Raw genomic sequence first — 18,070 nt, 5'->3', positions numbered from 1 at the left:
TCGTTGAACATGGGGAAAATGAATGCTATAGTTACATCCTCGAAAAACCGAGAAGATTAACATTATAATCCATTTGTATGTTTGGTCCATTCTTAAATATAAGTTTTTAATGTTGGTATTTATACATCATTTCCACCCCGTCTAACGAAAGTGATGTTAGACAACAGAAGAGGACATTACAAACAAAACATATTTTGATTTTTGCCAAGTTCCAGGTTTTTTTTAATTGTGTGGTGCATTGTTTTACGAATAAAGTATGAAAAAGAAAAGAAAGGAAATATCAGTTTCAATAAAAATACAAGATATAGAATAAATAGATGTATTTAGAGGGAATATTACAATGTTTATTTTTAATAACAGAATATTACTGGTGGAAATATTATACTGTTTTAATGTAATTACTCATACTGGGATATTGATATGTGGAAGTTTTTCCTTTTACCCACAACACTGTTTATCTGTACCCGTGTTGCTAATGGACAGATTGACCATGTTGATAATGAACTGCCTGACCGTATTGATATTGGACCACAACCTGAGCCTGTTGATAATGATGGTCAGTAGTAATGTTTAAGCGTTTATTGTATTTTATATATTTCCAGAATAATTTACATGATATACATAGTGAATTTCTAAGGGTGTTTTGGCGTATATACAAAATTTAGTCCTGGTATCTATGATGAGTTTATTTGAAAAAGTTAGGTTTTCGTCTTATGTTTATACTCTATAATTTATTCATCGAGAAAACTTAACAGTACAGGTTTTTGGGGAATGTAAGAAGGTCTAAACATTTATTTTGTATTGTTAAGTTTTTCTGTTTCCTATAATAGTCCGTATGGTAATAAAAGTTTTGTCGACAATAAGTGATTTAAAACTGGTTGTTTGTTCCCGTTCTTAAGAAAGAAGACATGAAATATTTCATAGTTTGTACATATTTTCAGTTTTAACAAATGATATTAAAGTTAGAAGATGTGGTTTACTCTCAATTGGATGACTGACCACAAGAGTCTAAATTATGTACAAGATTATCAATTTCAGGTCCCGGAAATGCATTAATCAATGAGTACACCCACACAATATCACAAGCTATTATTGGTCCCGAAATGACAAGTGTAAAACAATTCAATCAAGAAAACTAACGGCCTACCTTGAACAGTGGCGTAACAGTACAACACAAGAACACACTATAAAAATCAGTTGAAAAACGCACATATCATCAGAAATGTACAACAAAACTTATAACAAAAACACAGAAAATACAGATCTGAGTTCTCGTAGTAACTGGAAATTACTTCTAAGCGAATAACTACTTATAAGAATCTATTTAACGTCTTGCAACGATAATTGACGGAAAAGAGAATTTACAATTCAATGCAATTCAATGCAAATCTTTATTGCCTTAACACTACATATTCATAGCATGTGACACAACATAACAAAATAGAAATAAACAATAGCAACAAATGGATTCTTTTAAGTTTTTATTCGATTAGAACTAACTTCCATCATTAATATAAATAATAAAATTAAATATTTCGAAAGTCCCCTGTCCTCATCTCACTTCTATAAAGTGTTTTTAAAAGGATTTTAGATTATATAACTAGTTGTGTGATCTTTGGTTGAGTATATATGTAATTTTATATATTTCGTTTAAATGTTCAAAGTGCATATATTTTTTTTATCAAAAAATCAAAATAAACTTTTCTCCTATTTCTGTTATTACAACAATCTAAAAAGAGATGAATTTCATCTTGAAAATTGAAAACTTTCTGATATAGTATGATTATATAATTGTTTTAAAATAGGATTTTCATTGTAGATTAATAATGAAATGATGTTTATGTTTTATTGAGATTATAAAGTAGCAAAGCCTTAGTACTTACATTAACAATGTATACCAAAATACAATTTCAACCTAGTTTACAGAATATGTAAGTCTCCGGATTTTGTTATACAGGTAAAATAAAACTATCTGGGGGAAATAATCCAGAAGAAGGACGCCTGTTGATTTATCACAACTCTCAGTGGGGAACAATATGTGGTGATAATTTCGGTACTTCAGATGCTGTTGTAGCTTGTAGACAACTTGGTTACAGGTAAGTAATCAAAGTATACCCCGCTCGGATAGAGGGAAATATGATATTGTGGTCCATCCTTTTGTGTTTTTATCAGTCAGTTCTTCGCAGTAAATTATATCTGCATGTGTATCGGAAACTTAAAAGCAAGATTTCTTCCCATTTGACATTAAGCGGCATGCGACCATATCATTTTGTGTGATAGATATCAGATTAACTTTCCTTTACGTATATAAACACATACAGTTGTTATGGTTATGTGTAACACTCCTCTCATTTCTTTCAAAACCGACACATCAATGCTTTTAGAATCTGTTATATACCGAGACGTGCAAAAAACTATTCGGTCACAATGGCGTTGTGTTTACGTTCTTACAGATGACTAAGCATTAAATGGTATTTCCCCACGTCATTCACGTCACTGATGATTACTGTATTTATCTTAGTCATTGTACATGATATGGGCTACCGTCATGTGACGTTTGTTGTCGTTTGCATTTTAAGAATCGTTGTAAAAGGTAAATAACAAAATATGTAGAAAAACGTTAGGAACTGTCAATGGATGTCAAAGACATGATTGTAGAATTGATCAAGAACACATATGAACAGGTTTATTTATGCTGAAAAAGAGATGAGGGTGACGACTTGACCTTTTTTCAACCGCGGACATCACAAAAAAATTATACAGTCACGATTTTGATTTTATTTGCTTGAATTGCGTCGACATATTTTCTTCTGTAGAAGGCTATATCAATCTTGTTAAATACCAAGAAATACTTAATGAACATCGGTGGGCAGGTTGACAACGCCCCCTGTCAATCGTGCACGATGAAATCAAGATTTTGAAGCTCGGAACAGAATTAACGATATTTGCTTTACTGCATAGTCGTCCGACTTGAATGTGATAGAACTTGTTTTTTTTTGTTAAAAAAAAACTTTAAACACGTGCTGAGATGATGGTATCCTAAAATGATTTGTTCCAAGAAATGTACCGTATCTAGGCCTGTCTATATTCAGTTTATGTACTGAACGATTCCAATATAAAAGTCAAAAAAGCTCAAAGTACAACTAACAAAGTATTAAAGGTAAGGTTTTATATTTGTTGTATTTTATTGGTTGATTTATTTTTAGCGCAAGCATGAACTTTGCATTTTTCTTTTTCAAACGTAAACACAACACCATTGTGACCGAATACTTTGTGTACTGTTTGACGTGTTTTCCCATCAATCACACACAAATGTTTTTTGTTTTGAATACTGTTGTGTATCAATAGTGGACAAAAGCTTTCTTACTTGTATATTCTACATGTAGATATGTTTAATCGTTCGACTGTAGCATACATTTGTAAGAAAAAAAGGTGTATAACTATGTCAACACTTGTCATGTCATTGTGGATATATTCTTTATCATTAGATTAATATATCATTACATATTATATTGCATGAAAACCATTATTTAGATATGTATCGAACATACGTTTCTATTAGATCATTTAAACTTTTAAAATTTCTCAGCATTTGCATACCGTTACCCTTTTATGCCATTTACAAATATGTACATGTGTCAATTTAGTAATATGCATTCCGCTAATGCATGGCAATACTGTTCAGAGTTACTGTCAGGAATGTTCTCCAAATACACAGAAGCTTATAAAATGTGCATTTGCACTCAGGTATTTGAACAAATAATTCAATTAAGTAAATTAATTATTTGTAAACAGGACGTCCATGCCAATAGTTTACACAATAGGTGGTGGATCAGACCCAATATGGTTAGACGATATGGGTTGCGATGGTACAGAATTGAGAATTGCTAATTGCAGGCATCCAGGATGGAACATCCATAATTGTAACCATGGTGAAGATGTTGGCGTAAGATGTACAGGAGAATATGGTGGTAAATAGAATATATACTATTACTGAATATTATAACTTTGATCAGTTGTGAAATCTCCTAAAATACTAAAATAATAAATGTTCTACATCAATTTTCACTACACTTTTAGAACAGATTTTGACAGAAGCTTTGTACCCTAACATTTTTTAACATATCATACCTTCACTCTGTCGGTTATAACCTCTATCAGTGTTAAACATTTGTAACCAAGCACTGTTTCCAGAAGTTTCTATCATAAACTACATGCTTACATATCTAGTCTTAGGTAAGAAACGTTTTGAAAATGTTCAGGAATACGTTTTCTCATTATTCAATGTGTTATTGCCCAAGTACTTTGTAATTTGCATTTTAAAATCTTATCTTGGTCAATATGTGTTAAGTCCTTGTGTTTGTTGTTTGTGATTATTTAGTAAAGCTCTTTTTAAAATTGTTTTTTCTTACTAGCAATATTATATACAATTTATTTCTTTGATACTTCAAATATATATTTAGTTCTAAATCAATGCATGTATGTATGTCATATTAAAATTACCTGATTTATTTCGTTTGACTGGGTGGGGATTGACCAGGTTCGCTTATTAAAGACTAGTCCATCTATAGACAGGTGTTTTGGGATACAATTATAAATAATGTGTCCAGTTATTTGTCCAATATCGTACGCTCAATTATTTTGTATATCTGTTTGGTGACACTGATAGGTGATTAGAAACCAATAATTATTACAACAGCAATCATCCTTATCACACACAAATTCAAAAAGACTGTTCGTAGGTTATTTTAAACGTAAGCTCCGCCTGATCAGTTGAAATAATATTGGTAATACAAAAGAATCAATACGTTAAATTTAAAACGGTTGACGTTATTGCAATTCTTAATATTTCAAATTAATTGCATATTTTTAATCTGAAAACTTTAGAAAGGATACTTTTCAGCTACTATTTACAAATATCGACAATGTACTGCATTTCATTGGCCTACTTATTAATTTCTGCTATTTTTTGTTATGATTCATATTTGAAAATGTGTCTGATTCATATTTGAAAATGTGTCTGATTCATATTTGAAAATGTGTATGATTCATATTTGAAAATGTGTCAACATTGCGTTTCCGTAAAGAGTGGGTTGATACACGTTAACCAGAAGATGCTTGTCGGTGATTTTCTTCTATTAGATTGAATGGAAAAAAGAAATGATCTGGTTTCTATTCATTATTCTATAGGAATACTCATACAAGCACATTTTGATTTGGAAGATAATTGTAGTCTAACATGTGTATTGTAGTCTGATTTTGTACATGCAGGTCGGTAAGTGTTTTCAGATTTTTTACTTACGATACAGACATTACCATTAACATTTTGACATCGACTTAAGTTTATATTCGAAAATATTTGGGAAATTTGTATTTAAACATTGTGTATTGTCACAAGAGGTCTAAATATTCATTTTACAACTGTATGATATATAAAATCTTACAGTAAATGGTAATTGGGGATGTTGGTCCACGTGGTCATTTTGCAATTCATCTTGTGGGTCTGGTACAATACAAAGAACAAGATTATGTGACTCTCCTTCCCCAGCATTTAATGGATTACCGTGTACTGGTGACTCAAACGAATCGCAACCATGCACTGGCAGTTTTTGTCTAGGTATACTATTCATAACCCTATTACTATTTGTTTCTTTGAGGAAAATAAATTAGACGTTTTCGAAATATTATAATCATTTTCATCTTAGTATTGAAGATAACTCAATTATGAAGCAGCAAATATCAACTTAAATGCAAAAACTCAAAACTTTATATGACATAAATGGTGTCAAACATTTGGTTAATACTGCATTCAGACGAATGAAATAAAAAGCCATTATTACGAGTGCATGAATAAATTTATGAATTATTAAATATGAGTTAATGTCGAGTACACTTAAATACATAACATTTATTGCAATTTGTATTGGTAAGTTCTCGTTCTCGATAATGTGTTCTAACTTTATTTTATATTATTTTGCTGAAAGTTAACGGAAACTGGGGATCATGGTCAGTATGGACAGTATGCAGTTCTAGTTGTGATTCTGGCCATCAAACAAGATCCCGCCTCTGTAATAATCCGGTACCATCATCAAATGGTGCATACTGTAATGGAAATTCGTTCGACGTATTTAATTGCAACATTGCAAGGTGTAGAGGTAAGTCTGTCTGTTGTATAAGAATCTTTTGAACTACACTTAATTCATTTATTCTTAACATTTGCTGTCAACATATTCAAGATGAAAGAAAATCTCAATATATTGATCAAAACATAGATAGGGTGCTTGCTGGTTGTCGGTTTTGATTTTCTTTCATTTATTTTGTTGTTGTTTGTGTTACTTTTTGTGAACTTATCATGAATACAGGCAATACATTTGTTACCTAGTTCATGCCAATTTATGTAGTTTTGTACATTTTTGACGATTCACCTTAACTTGATAAATAAATGACGGCATGCTATAACATCAGATAATCTATAGACATGTTATTCATATTAGCAGTTATTTCAGAGTTTTTGGAAAGTTTAACTATTTATTTTATCGAGAAAAGGTTCAGAAAGTTGTTTACTCTTGTTTTCATTAAGTTAATGGAAACTGGGGATCATGGTCAGTATGGACAGCATGCAGTTCTAGTTGTGATTCTGGTCATCAAACGAGATCCCGTCTCTGTAATAATCCGGCACCATCATCAAATGGTGCATACTGTTATGGAAAGTCGTTCGAAGTACTTAACTGCAGCATTGCAAGTTGTACAGGTATTTTGTCTCTTGTGTGAATAAAATTTTATTGTTACGAGCACTAATATATTCTTAATGTTTTGTTGTCAGTAGATTCAAGTAGGAATAAAATCTCGATATATTTATATAAATTAACATGATAAAGAAACGATGTTTGCTGTTTTTGGTTTTTTTTATCTGTTTCTTTTTGTGTTTTTTGTTTTATCTTTGTATTTCTTACCATCTGTGTAGCCATTCCTTTACATAGTATAGGATATAAGTATGGCACCCCACAAGTTTGTGACAACAGCGATAAGCTGTTATGTACGTGTTTTAAAATATAATCTTACCTTGGTAAAAGTAACATCACAAAAATACCGAACACTAAACATTTAAAACGGAAAGTCCCTTATCAAATGGCAAAATCAAAAAGTCAAACACATGAAACGACAGGTAAATAAATGATAAAATGTAATTACATTATTTAAATTATGTCCAATTTACTAATTGACTTATTTAAAGTTATTTCTCCTGGTCTTATCATCGATATTTTGTTCTGATTGCAATTCATATTCTACATTTTTTTCTGAAAGTAAATGGAATCTGGGGATCATGGTCAGTGTGGACAATTTGTAGTTCTAGTTGTGATTCTGGCCATCAAACGAGGTCCCGCCTCTGTAATAATCCGCTGCCATCTTCCAATGGAGCATACTGTAATGGAAAGTCGTTCGAAGTACTGAACTGCAGCATTACAACGTGTACAGGTATGTTTGTCTCTAGCAGTGGCATCGACCCAGTGGTTGTAAATAAACTTATCATATATACCAGGATTAAATTTTTTATTTAAACCAGACGCGCGTTTTGTTTATTTATCCTTAATATTTGCTGTCAATATATGCTAGGTACAAGTAACATATCTAAACATTTATATACAATGACATCATAAACCTTTTAAAGATGCTTGTTGTTTCTCAGTTTTTTTTTCGATTTAAAAATATTTTTTTTTACTTTACTATAACATATCATGCTTATCATTGAGATCGCCATTATCTTTTATACATATTATCATAAAATTGCAAACTACAATTATAGTTTCTGACGAAAGTAATCAGACGGTATGCATGTTATTGACATGTCACCAAACCTGTGTAAATAAGTGATCACGTGAAATTACAATGTATTACATTCAATTAATTAACGTTCATTTAACTAGAACTTTTCAAGAATCAATGGCCTGTTTATTTGGTCAGTTATCGAATTCAAAATGCACTTTATAAATGATCATGTTTTTATGTAAGTTAATGGAAACTGGGGATCGTGGTCACACTGGACAATCTGTAGTTCGAGTTGTGATGCTGGCCATCAAACAAGATCCCGCATCTGTAATAATCCGGTACCATCACCAAATGGCGCATACTGTAATGGAAAGTCGTTCGAAGTACTAAACTGCAGCATTGCAATGTGTACAGGTATGTTTGTCTTTTGTTTGCTTAAGATTTTATTCTTACGAACACTGAATTGTCAATATATTCAAAATAGACGTAATATTGTTACATTTATATACAATAACATGAAACAAAGTTAAAAACAACACGTATAATAATTGCATGCGTCCGATGCGCTTTTCTGGATTGACCTGCATCAGGAACGCTCAAAGACAAACATTTGAAATCAGAGGATGTATAAGTGCCGAAACCGTCGAAGAGCTATATGACAAAATTACCGAAAATAAATAGCCAAAATGATCTAAAGTCAACTTCGCCTGAGGGGGTTGAAAAATTAGTTTCCTAATAATTTCAAAACTCATAAACGGTCAATTTTAGAAAATTTATAAATGATGTCAGTACCGATTAAGATGCTTGTTGTTTCACGGTTGTTGTTTTTATTTCATTTATTTTTTATTATTTATTTTAACTTATTATCGAGGAAGCAAACTACAAGTATGTGAAAAGTCGTTCATGTAATGTATGTTTTAAGATGTAACCTTACCTGGGTAAATAAAAGATAAAATGCTTTAACAATGTAACAGATTCAATTAATAAATGTTCATTTAATTAGCACATCTTTTTAAAGATTAAATGGCCGGTTTAACTGGCCGGTTATTAAATTCAGAATGCAGTTTATACTGAAGAGACATGTATTGTCGAAATGCGCATCTGGTGCAGAAAATTTGGTACCGTTAATGTTATTATAATTGATTTTTTTTATGTAAGTTAATGGAAACTGGGGATCATGGTCAGACTGGACAGTATGTAGTTCCAGTTGTGATTCTGGCCATCAAACAAGATCCCGCCTCTGTAATAATCCGGTGCCATCGTCTAGTGGTTTTTACTGTAATGGGAAGTCTTTTGGAGTATTAAACTGTAGCATTGCTAGGTGTGCAGGTACGTTTATGTGTTGTGTGTGTTAATTGCCATAAAAAATGCTGACGATCACTTGATTATATTTATAACTTAAATGTGTTGCCAGTGTTTTTAAGTTATTATTAGATTTGAAATATTACGTGTTGTTTTTTTTTTATTTGTTTTGCTGTGGTTTTGGTTACATGTATCATTCCGCCGACATATATAGTTGATAAACTGCTACTATGAAAATAGATGGAACTGTTAAGTATCTGACTTCATAAAATGTATGTCGGAATTTTCTTCAAAATAAATGTATTCAAATAAGAGACTAAAATGATGATTTTTCATAGTACATTGTATCATAGTTTTTAAAGACAGATACAAATGAGAACTGCCACGGAGAATTGTTTCAAAGAACAACCACCCCTCTAAAGAGCAGAAAATGGTTGTTCAATACAGGAACAAAAAAATCCCGCCCAAGTTTGCACATTTAAACAACAGTATTAAAAGAAAAAACAATTTTATACAAAATATCCCTTACAATTTTAATTCCGAGAACTACTGTAGTAAAAATATAATGTTCTGTAAAAATCATTAATCTGCCAACTAAATCGCATTTGCAAAATATCAAAACAATTCCATATACAAAACATATAGACATTAAGTAGATGTCGATACAAGCTATAACCGAATTTAATTATATTGATTTAAAGTGACAATCAATTTTGTTAAAATAGTTATCACAATATTTCGAGAAAACATATCGTTGAATGTTTCTCATATAACGATAAATCGATATACCAGAAAAATCTATTTTGCAATATTTGTCATAACTTATTGCGGTATCGCCACAAAATTAGACATTAAATGATATAACACAACAAGTCAATAGAAACAACAACACAAACAAAGATTCCTATACGTTTCCGTTGGTGACGGTAATAGTCTTTGATATATTAAAACATAACACCTACAGATATTTCCCTTAATCAAATCTTAAAATATTTTATATGCCAGCTGGTGACACCGTTCGTTAGACTTCCACAATTGCATCCGTACTGTATATAGGTACTGTTTCAAGTTCAAAAATGGTAACCTTTAAATACAAATAACCTCTTCTACGTTTTTCATATACTTACTAATGATATCAAATATCAACCTAATCCAAAGATATCAAAAATTTAGAAAGAAGAAATAAAAAAAAGATAAAAAAATAATATTAACAGTGTATTATTGACTCCATAATTTTAGTACTCTAGAAATATGGTGGGGGGGGGGGTTAATTTTTAATTCAAAAGGATAAATCATGATATACTCTATGTGTGCCTGTATGAAGTCTGTAATTGAGTGGTTAATGTTTATTGCTAATTTGTGCCTTTGTACCACTGCTGTCCCTAAGTTAATGGGAAGATTTAACGCAATCAAACTAGATTATACCCTTTGCATGAGTATGCACATGCCCGAAGTCAGGAGTCTGTTGTTCAGAGGTTTTTGTTCGTTGCTTGATTAATAGATGTTTCTAATTTATTTTTAATATAAATTTAACTGTTGGTTTTTCTATTTTAATTTTCAAACACTAATTATGTTGGTGCTTTTTATTGCTGGCTGCTTGGTTTAAGTCAGGGCTTCGTATTGAAGGCCGTACGGTGACCTACACTTGTAAAATAATTATCCATTGTGATTTGAATAAAGATTCATACCACATCTTTTTTTTTATATAGGCATAGATTTGTTAAGTATTTTTCACATGGTATGTATCACAATTCAAGCGCGTTTTACTAACTAAACTGCATATGCTGGAAACAGTTACTCCATTGCCACAACTATCTCACTTTTTTTTATTTCATCTTTTAAGTTGATGGAAGTTGGGGAGGGTGGAGTAAGTGGTCAGATTGTAATGCAACTTGTGATGGTGGTGTACAGAAACGTACGCGTACTTGCAACAACCCATATCCATCAGCTGGCGGATCTGCATGTTCAGGGATGGCCGACCAAATATTAATATGCGCCGAAAGTGATTGTCCAGGTAAGTGATTCCTTTCTGTATAGTGTCATTGTATCCGACGCTGATTATATGAAGTTACAATCAGTAATCAATTAAAATCAATCAACTCATTAGAATGTATAAGCATGACGATTTTAATTTAAATAAATAAAACATTAGGGTTAATGATATGTTTACGGTTATTTATGCCAATGATTGAAAATCAGAAAACTTTTCACAATAGATCAAACTACGCAGAAATTGGTAGTTACCATACTGTCTTCAATAAAGTAAAACCCATACCGCATGATCCGTATTTTTTATTTCATTAGTCTAAACTGTTATGATTGCGCATTAAGTATAGTTTATAAAACTAGTTGTATTTGAATTCAACTATCTTTTAGTCCTTGGCGCCTGGTCAGAATGGGGAGTTTGGAGCTTATGTTCGACCTCATGTGGTTCAGGAAATAGGACAAGGAATAGACTGTGTGATAATCCTCCTCCTTCTCATGGCGGAGAATATTGTAATGGCAAAACGTTAGATACGGATACTTGTAATACCCATGAATGTCCTAGTATGTATATCGAAAAACTTATGCTATTTGTTATTTAAGTTATCATACATATAATTATTCAAATAAACATGTTAAAAGGAGAAAAAATCTATATGATTTCAACCTAAAAATTGAAACTGTCCAAAGGCCTGACAGAAAGAATTAAAAAGCAACTTAATCTTCAAGCTAACAGTTCTCCGAAATTGACATCTTCAAAATATTGAATTTACAAACGTGTGATGTTAATGAACAATCTATTTTCAATATTCATGTGTTATTTCTACTTGAAACAACGCTTTTGACGGCTATGTTTAAGGCAGGCTTCTAGCAAAGTAATAATGGTGAGACATTTTTATTTCTCTGTTTAAGGCAAACAATGCTTTATAAAGAGTGTGCGTCCGAACCGCTTATATGGATTCACCTCATAAGGAAAGATAAAAAATAAACAAAACGTTAAATAACAAGGGATTTATAAACATTTAAGAATGTTAAGATCTTCATGACCAAAATATTCATTCAGGTAAACATACAATATTTACAACCTTAGTTTCAAAATTATTGTTTAAGCTATCATCTGATAAAGAAATAACAAATGCAGCATGAAATTAACCACAAAAAACAAGTCAGCATTACGTTTGATATCAATATTATGCTTAACTACATTTGTACGGCGTCATTTGTATAGAACATTGCTAAATTCAGTAAAGATATTTATCAATTAACAGTATTAGAAAATACAATTATTTAATTTACTCATTCCGTCGTTACAATAAGACATGTTTAACTTTATTCAAAGAATCGGCATTTTGATTAATAAGGAAATCATAAGAAACAGTACACTATATATTTTTTCCCTAAACAATTCACATTCATGTCCAGTGTACAAAGTAGTACCGGTATTGTCGGTATCGCGAAGTAGACAATGTCGACAATATTGTACAACGTTGTCGATATCGTTTCATTCTCTTGTCTACATCGTTGAAATTGACGATATCGCGAAGTAGACAATTGTCGACACGATGTTGTACAATGTTGTCGATATCGTTTCATACTCATGTCTATATCGTTGACATTGATGATATCGCAAGGTAGACAATGTTGAGACGATATTGTACAACACTGTCGATATTGTTTCGTACTCTTGTATGCATCGTCGACATGGACGATATTGCGACTAACACGACTATGTGACAATCCTTACCCATCATTTGGTGGATCGTCGTGTACTGGTAGCTCAAGGAAATCGTGCTGGTACTTTTTGTCAAGATATATTCTTGATAAACCTAGAATTATGTCTTCGATGAAAATATATCAGACATGTATGATGGTTTAATATTGACTTAATATATACTATTTATTTCTAAATAATTTCATTGATGCATTTTTGTAAAAGCTACCACAGACACATTCAAACTCATAAATCGAAAATAAACTGAAAACGCCGTGGCTAGAAGAGAAGAAGACAAACAGACAAACAATGGTAGACAAAACTCAATTTAGAAAAATAAGCAATGAACAACACGAACCCCACCAATAATTGGGTGTGATCTTACATACGTCGGAAGGGTAAGCAGATCCTGTTCCATATGCGGAACCCGTCGTGTTGCTCCTGTTAGTACAAGAACGGTAATAAGAATAATTTAGAAGGTCACATTAGTAAAAAGGGAACGGGGACATTATGAACACATCCGCTATCAGCTGTGAAAAGGATATTACATAACGGTCAACCTAATCGTGATGGCGTTCGTAACATTGATGAATATTGCGAATTAGTGAATGACAAGAATTTAATCAGATTAATATCTGGTTTTAAGACGATTACATTAGCCTGTTTTTTTGAAAATATTTTTTAAAGATTAACACTAAAATCTAATTTTAAAATACTAGCGACCAGGGTTATAGTTTACAGTAAGGAATATATCTTAATGTATTGTTTTTGTCTTAGGGTCTTTATTTTATGTTTTATTTCAACTATGCAGCAGAAAATAACCACATTTTAACAAATACATATAAGCTTATTCCTTGTTGCAGAGACTCCACACTAGAGGAGAACCAGCAGTTAGTAAGGAGCATGTTTAAATAGTTTTGCACGAAGCCACGAACGAAATAATAGTACTCGAATTTAGTACATGTTTATGTGATAAAGACAACATGTTATTACAACATTTAATATCAAATACACTTCAAATTTCATGTTATGTCACCTTTAAGGGTCGGTTTAATAGTACTAAATTTTGTAATAATATTTTACTGCGTTTCATATTTTACATTATTTTTAGTTAATGGAAACTGGGGTTCTTGGTTGGACTGGACAGTATGTAGTTCTAGTTGCGATTCTGGCTATCAAACGAGATCCCGCCTATGTAATAGTCCGATGCCATCGTCAAATGGCGCTTACTGTAATGGGAAGTCGTTGGAAGTACTTAACTGCAGCACTGCTATGTGTACAGGTATGTCGGTTTCTTGTTTGTATAAGATTTTTGTAAGGTGCACTAATTTATTCTTAATAATCATTGTCAATAATTCTATATTTTTTTTTCTATAAAACTATATATTTTTTTCAATAAAACTATATATTTTTTCCCTAAACAATTCACATTCATGTCCAGTGTACAAAGTAGTACCGGTATTGTCGGTATCGCGAAGTAGACAATGTCGACAATATTGTACAACGTTGTCGATATCGTTTCATTCTCTTGTCTACATCGTTGAAATTGACGATATCGCGAAGTAGACAATTGTCGACACGATGTTGTACAATGTTGTCGATATCGTTTCATACTCATGTCTATATCGTTGACATTGATGATATCGCAAGGTAGACAATGTTGAGACGATATTGTACAACACTGTCGATATTGTTTCGTACTCTTGTATGCATCGTCGACATGGACGATATTGCGACTAACACGACTATGTGACAATCCTTACCCATCATTTGGTGGATCGTCGTGTACTGGTAGCTCAAGGAAATCGTGCTGGTACTTTTTGTCAAGATATATTCTTGATAAACCTAGAATTATGTCTTCGATGAAAATATATCAGACATGTATGATGGTTTAATATTGACTTAATATATACTATTTATTTCTAAATAATTTCATTGATGCATTTTTGTAAAAGCTACCACAGACACATTCAAACTCATAAATCGAAAATAAACTGAAAACGCCGTGGCTAGAAGAGAAGAAGACAAACAGACAAACAATGGTAGACAAAACTCAATTTAGAAAAATAAGCAATGAACAACACGAACCCCACCAATAATTGGGTGTGATCTTACATACGTCGGAAGGGTAAGCAGATCCTGTTCCATATGCGGAACCCGTCGTGTTGCTCCTGTTAGTACAAGAACGGTAATAAGAATAATTTAGAAGGTCACATTAGTAAAAAAGGAACGGAGACATTATGAACACATCCGCTATCAGCTGTGAAAAGGATATTACATAACGGTCAACCTAATCGTGATGGCGTTCGTAACATTGATGAATATTGCGAATTAGTGAATGACAAGAATTTAATCAGATTAATATCTGGTTTTAAGACGATTACATTAGCCTGTCTTTTTGAAAATATTTTTTAAAGATTAACACTAAAATCTAATTTTAAAATACTAGCGACCAGGGTTATAGTTTACAGTAAGGAATATATCTTAATGTATTGTTTTTGTCTTGGGGTCTTTATTTTATGTTTTATTTCAACTATGCAGCAGAAAATAACCACATTTTAACAAATACATATAAGCTTATTCCTTGTTGCAGAGACTCCACACTAGAGGAGAACCAGCAGTTAGTAAGGAGCATGTTTAAATAGTTTTGCACGAAGCCACGAACGAAATAATAGTACTCGAATTTAGTACATGTTTATGTGATAAAGACAACATGTTATTACAACATTTAATATCAAATACACTTCAAATTTCATGTTATGTCACCTTTAAGGGTCGGTTTAATAGTACTAAATTTTGTAATAATATTTTACTGCGTTTCATATTTTACATTATTTTTAGTTAATGGAAACTGGGGTTCTTGGTTGGACTGGACAGTATGTAGTTCTAGTTGCGATTCTGGCTATCAAACGAGATCCCGCCTATGTAATAGTCCGATGCCATCGTCAAATGGCGCTTACTGTAATGGGAAGTCGTTGGAAGTACTTAACTGCAGCACTGCTATGTGTACAGGTATGTCGGTTTCTTGTTTGTATAAGATTTTTGTAAGGTGCACTAATTTATTCTTAATAATCATTGTCAATAATTCTATATTTTTTTTTCTATAAAACTATATATTTTTTTCAATAAAACTATATATTTTTTCCCTAAACAATTCACATTCATGTCCAGTGTACAAAGTAGTACCGGTATTGTCGGTATCGCGAAGTAGACAATGTCGACAATATTGTACAACGTTGTCGATATCGTTTCATTCTCTTGTCTACATCGTTGAAATTGACGATATCGCGAAGTAGACAATTGTCGACACGATGTTGTACAATGTTGTCGATATCGTTTCATACTCATGTCTATATCGTTGACATTGATGATATCGCAAGGTAGACAATGTTGAGACGATATTGTACAACACTGTCGATATTGTTTCGTACTCTTGTATGCATCGTCGACATGGACGATATTGCGACTAACACGACTATGTGACAATCCTTACCCATCATTTGGTGGATCGTCGTGTACTGGTAGCTCAAGGAAATCGTGCTGGTACTTTTTGTCAAGATATATTCTTGATAAACCTAGAATTATGTCTTCGATGAAAATATATCAGACATGTATGATGGTTTAATATTGACTTAATATATACTATTTATTTCTAAATAATTTCATTGATGCATTTTTGTAAAAGCTACCACAGACACATTCAAACTCATAAATCGAAAATAAACTGAAAACGCCGTGGCTAGAAGAGAAGAAGACAAACAGACAAACAATGGTAGACAAAACTCAATTTAGAAAAATAAGCAATGAACAACACGAACCCCACCAATAATTGGGTGTGATCTTACATACGTCGGAAGGGTAAGCAGATCCTGTTCCATATGCGGAACCCGTCGTGTTGCTCCTGTTAGTACAAGAACGGTAATAAGAATAATTTAGAAGGTCACATTAGTAAAAAAGGAACGGAGACATTATGAACACATCCGCTATCAGCTGTGAAAAGGATATTACATAACGGTCAACCTAATCGTGATGGCGTTCGTAACATTGATGAATATTGCGAATTAGTGAATGACAAGAATTTAATCAGATTAATATCTGGTTTTAAGACGATTACATTAGCCTGTCTTTTTGAAAATATTTTTTAAAGATTAACACTAAAATCTAATTTTAAAATACTAGCGACCAGGGTTATAGTTTACAGTAAGGAATATATCTTAATGTATTGTTTTTGTCTTGGGGTCTTTATTTTATGTTTTATTTCAACTATGCAGCAGAAAATAACCACATTTTAACAAATACATATAAGCTTATTCCTTGTTGCAGAGACTCCACACTAGAGGAGAACCAGCAGTTAGTAAGGAGCATGTTTAAATAGTTTTGCACGAAGCCACGAACGAAATAATAGTACTCGAATTTAGTACATGTTTATGTGATAAAGACAACATGTTATTACAACATTTAATATCAAATACACTTCAAATTTCATGTTATGTCACCTTTAAGGGTCGGTTTAATAGTACTAAATTTTGTAATAATATTTTACTGCGTTTCATATTTTACATTATTTTTAGTTAATGGAAACTGGGGTTCTTGGTTGGACTGGACAGTATGTAGTTCTAGTTGCGATTCTGGCTATCAAACGAGATCCCGCCTATGTAATAGTCCGATGCCATCGTCAAATGGCGCTTACTGTAATGGGAAGTCGTTGGAAGTACTTAACTGCAGCACTGCTATGTGTACAGGTATGTCGGTTTCTTGTTTGTATAAGATTTTTGTAAGGTGCACTAATTTATTCTTAATAATCATTGTCAATAATTCCAAGTTCCTAATAAAATCTCAATACATGGATATTTTTTTATAAAAAAGTGCTGCTTTCCGTTATTTTCTTTGGGAAAAGGGAGGGGGGTTCTTTGTTGTTTGTTGTTGTATTTTACTTTTGTTTAACTTATTATCGAGGTCGCCAATCTCTCTTATATATTATTAAAACATTGCAAATTACAATTATAGTTTATGAAGAAAGCAGTAAGACGTTATGTATGTTATTGACATGTCACCTTACCTGGGCAAATAAATGATCAATTGATATTACAATGTATTACATTCAATTAATTAACGTTCATTTAACTAAGGCCGTGTTCACATCAAACGCCGTGTACAGTAAACATGTTTTAAAATTAGTTTAATGTATTGTACCCTGGTTTCACATTAAATTTGTTCACATCCATACACCTGATTTAATTACCTGTGCATAAGTTTTGTTCACACCTAGAAACTATATGTCATTTAAATGTTCATGACATAGAATCG

At 32.1% G+C, this 18,070-nt stretch overlaps 1 protein-coding gene across 1 annotated transcript in view; it reads left to right on the top strand.

The window, feature by feature from the left end:
* Positions 1 to 342: 342 nt before the first annotated feature.
* LOC143052283 (coadhesin-like) overlaps positions 343 to 18,070 on the top strand; it is a 30,810-nt gene continuing 13,082 nt past the window's right edge. Inside the window, exons 1-11 of the mRNA XM_076225288.1 lie at positions 343 to 556; positions 1,958 to 2,096; positions 3,796 to 3,971; positions 5,447 to 5,617; positions 5,985 to 6,155; positions 6,581 to 6,751; positions 7,306 to 7,476; positions 8,011 to 8,181; positions 8,926 to 9,096; positions 10,913 to 11,083; positions 11,446 to 11,616. Of these exons, the coding sequence (XP_076081403.1) occupies positions 421 to 556; positions 1,958 to 2,096; positions 3,796 to 3,971; positions 5,447 to 5,617; positions 5,985 to 6,155; positions 6,581 to 6,751; positions 7,306 to 7,476; positions 8,011 to 8,181; positions 8,926 to 9,096; positions 10,913 to 11,083; positions 11,446 to 11,616 (1,819 nt within the window). The 5' untranslated portion in view covers positions 343 to 420. The remainder of the gene's footprint in view (positions 557 to 1,957; positions 2,097 to 3,795; positions 3,972 to 5,446; positions 5,618 to 5,984; positions 6,156 to 6,580; positions 6,752 to 7,305; positions 7,477 to 8,010; positions 8,182 to 8,925; positions 9,097 to 10,912; positions 11,084 to 11,445; positions 11,617 to 18,070) is intronic.

The sequence above is a fragment of the Mytilus galloprovincialis genome, chromosome 11, assembly GCF_965363235.1.
Source record: "Mytilus galloprovincialis chromosome 11, xbMytGall1.hap1.1, whole genome shotgun sequence".
Lineage (NCBI taxonomy): Eukaryota > Metazoa > Mollusca > Bivalvia > Mytilida > Mytilidae > Mytilus > Mytilus galloprovincialis.
The sequence above is the reverse complement of the archived record's forward strand: the minus strand, read 5'-3'. Positions and strand labels throughout refer to the sequence as shown.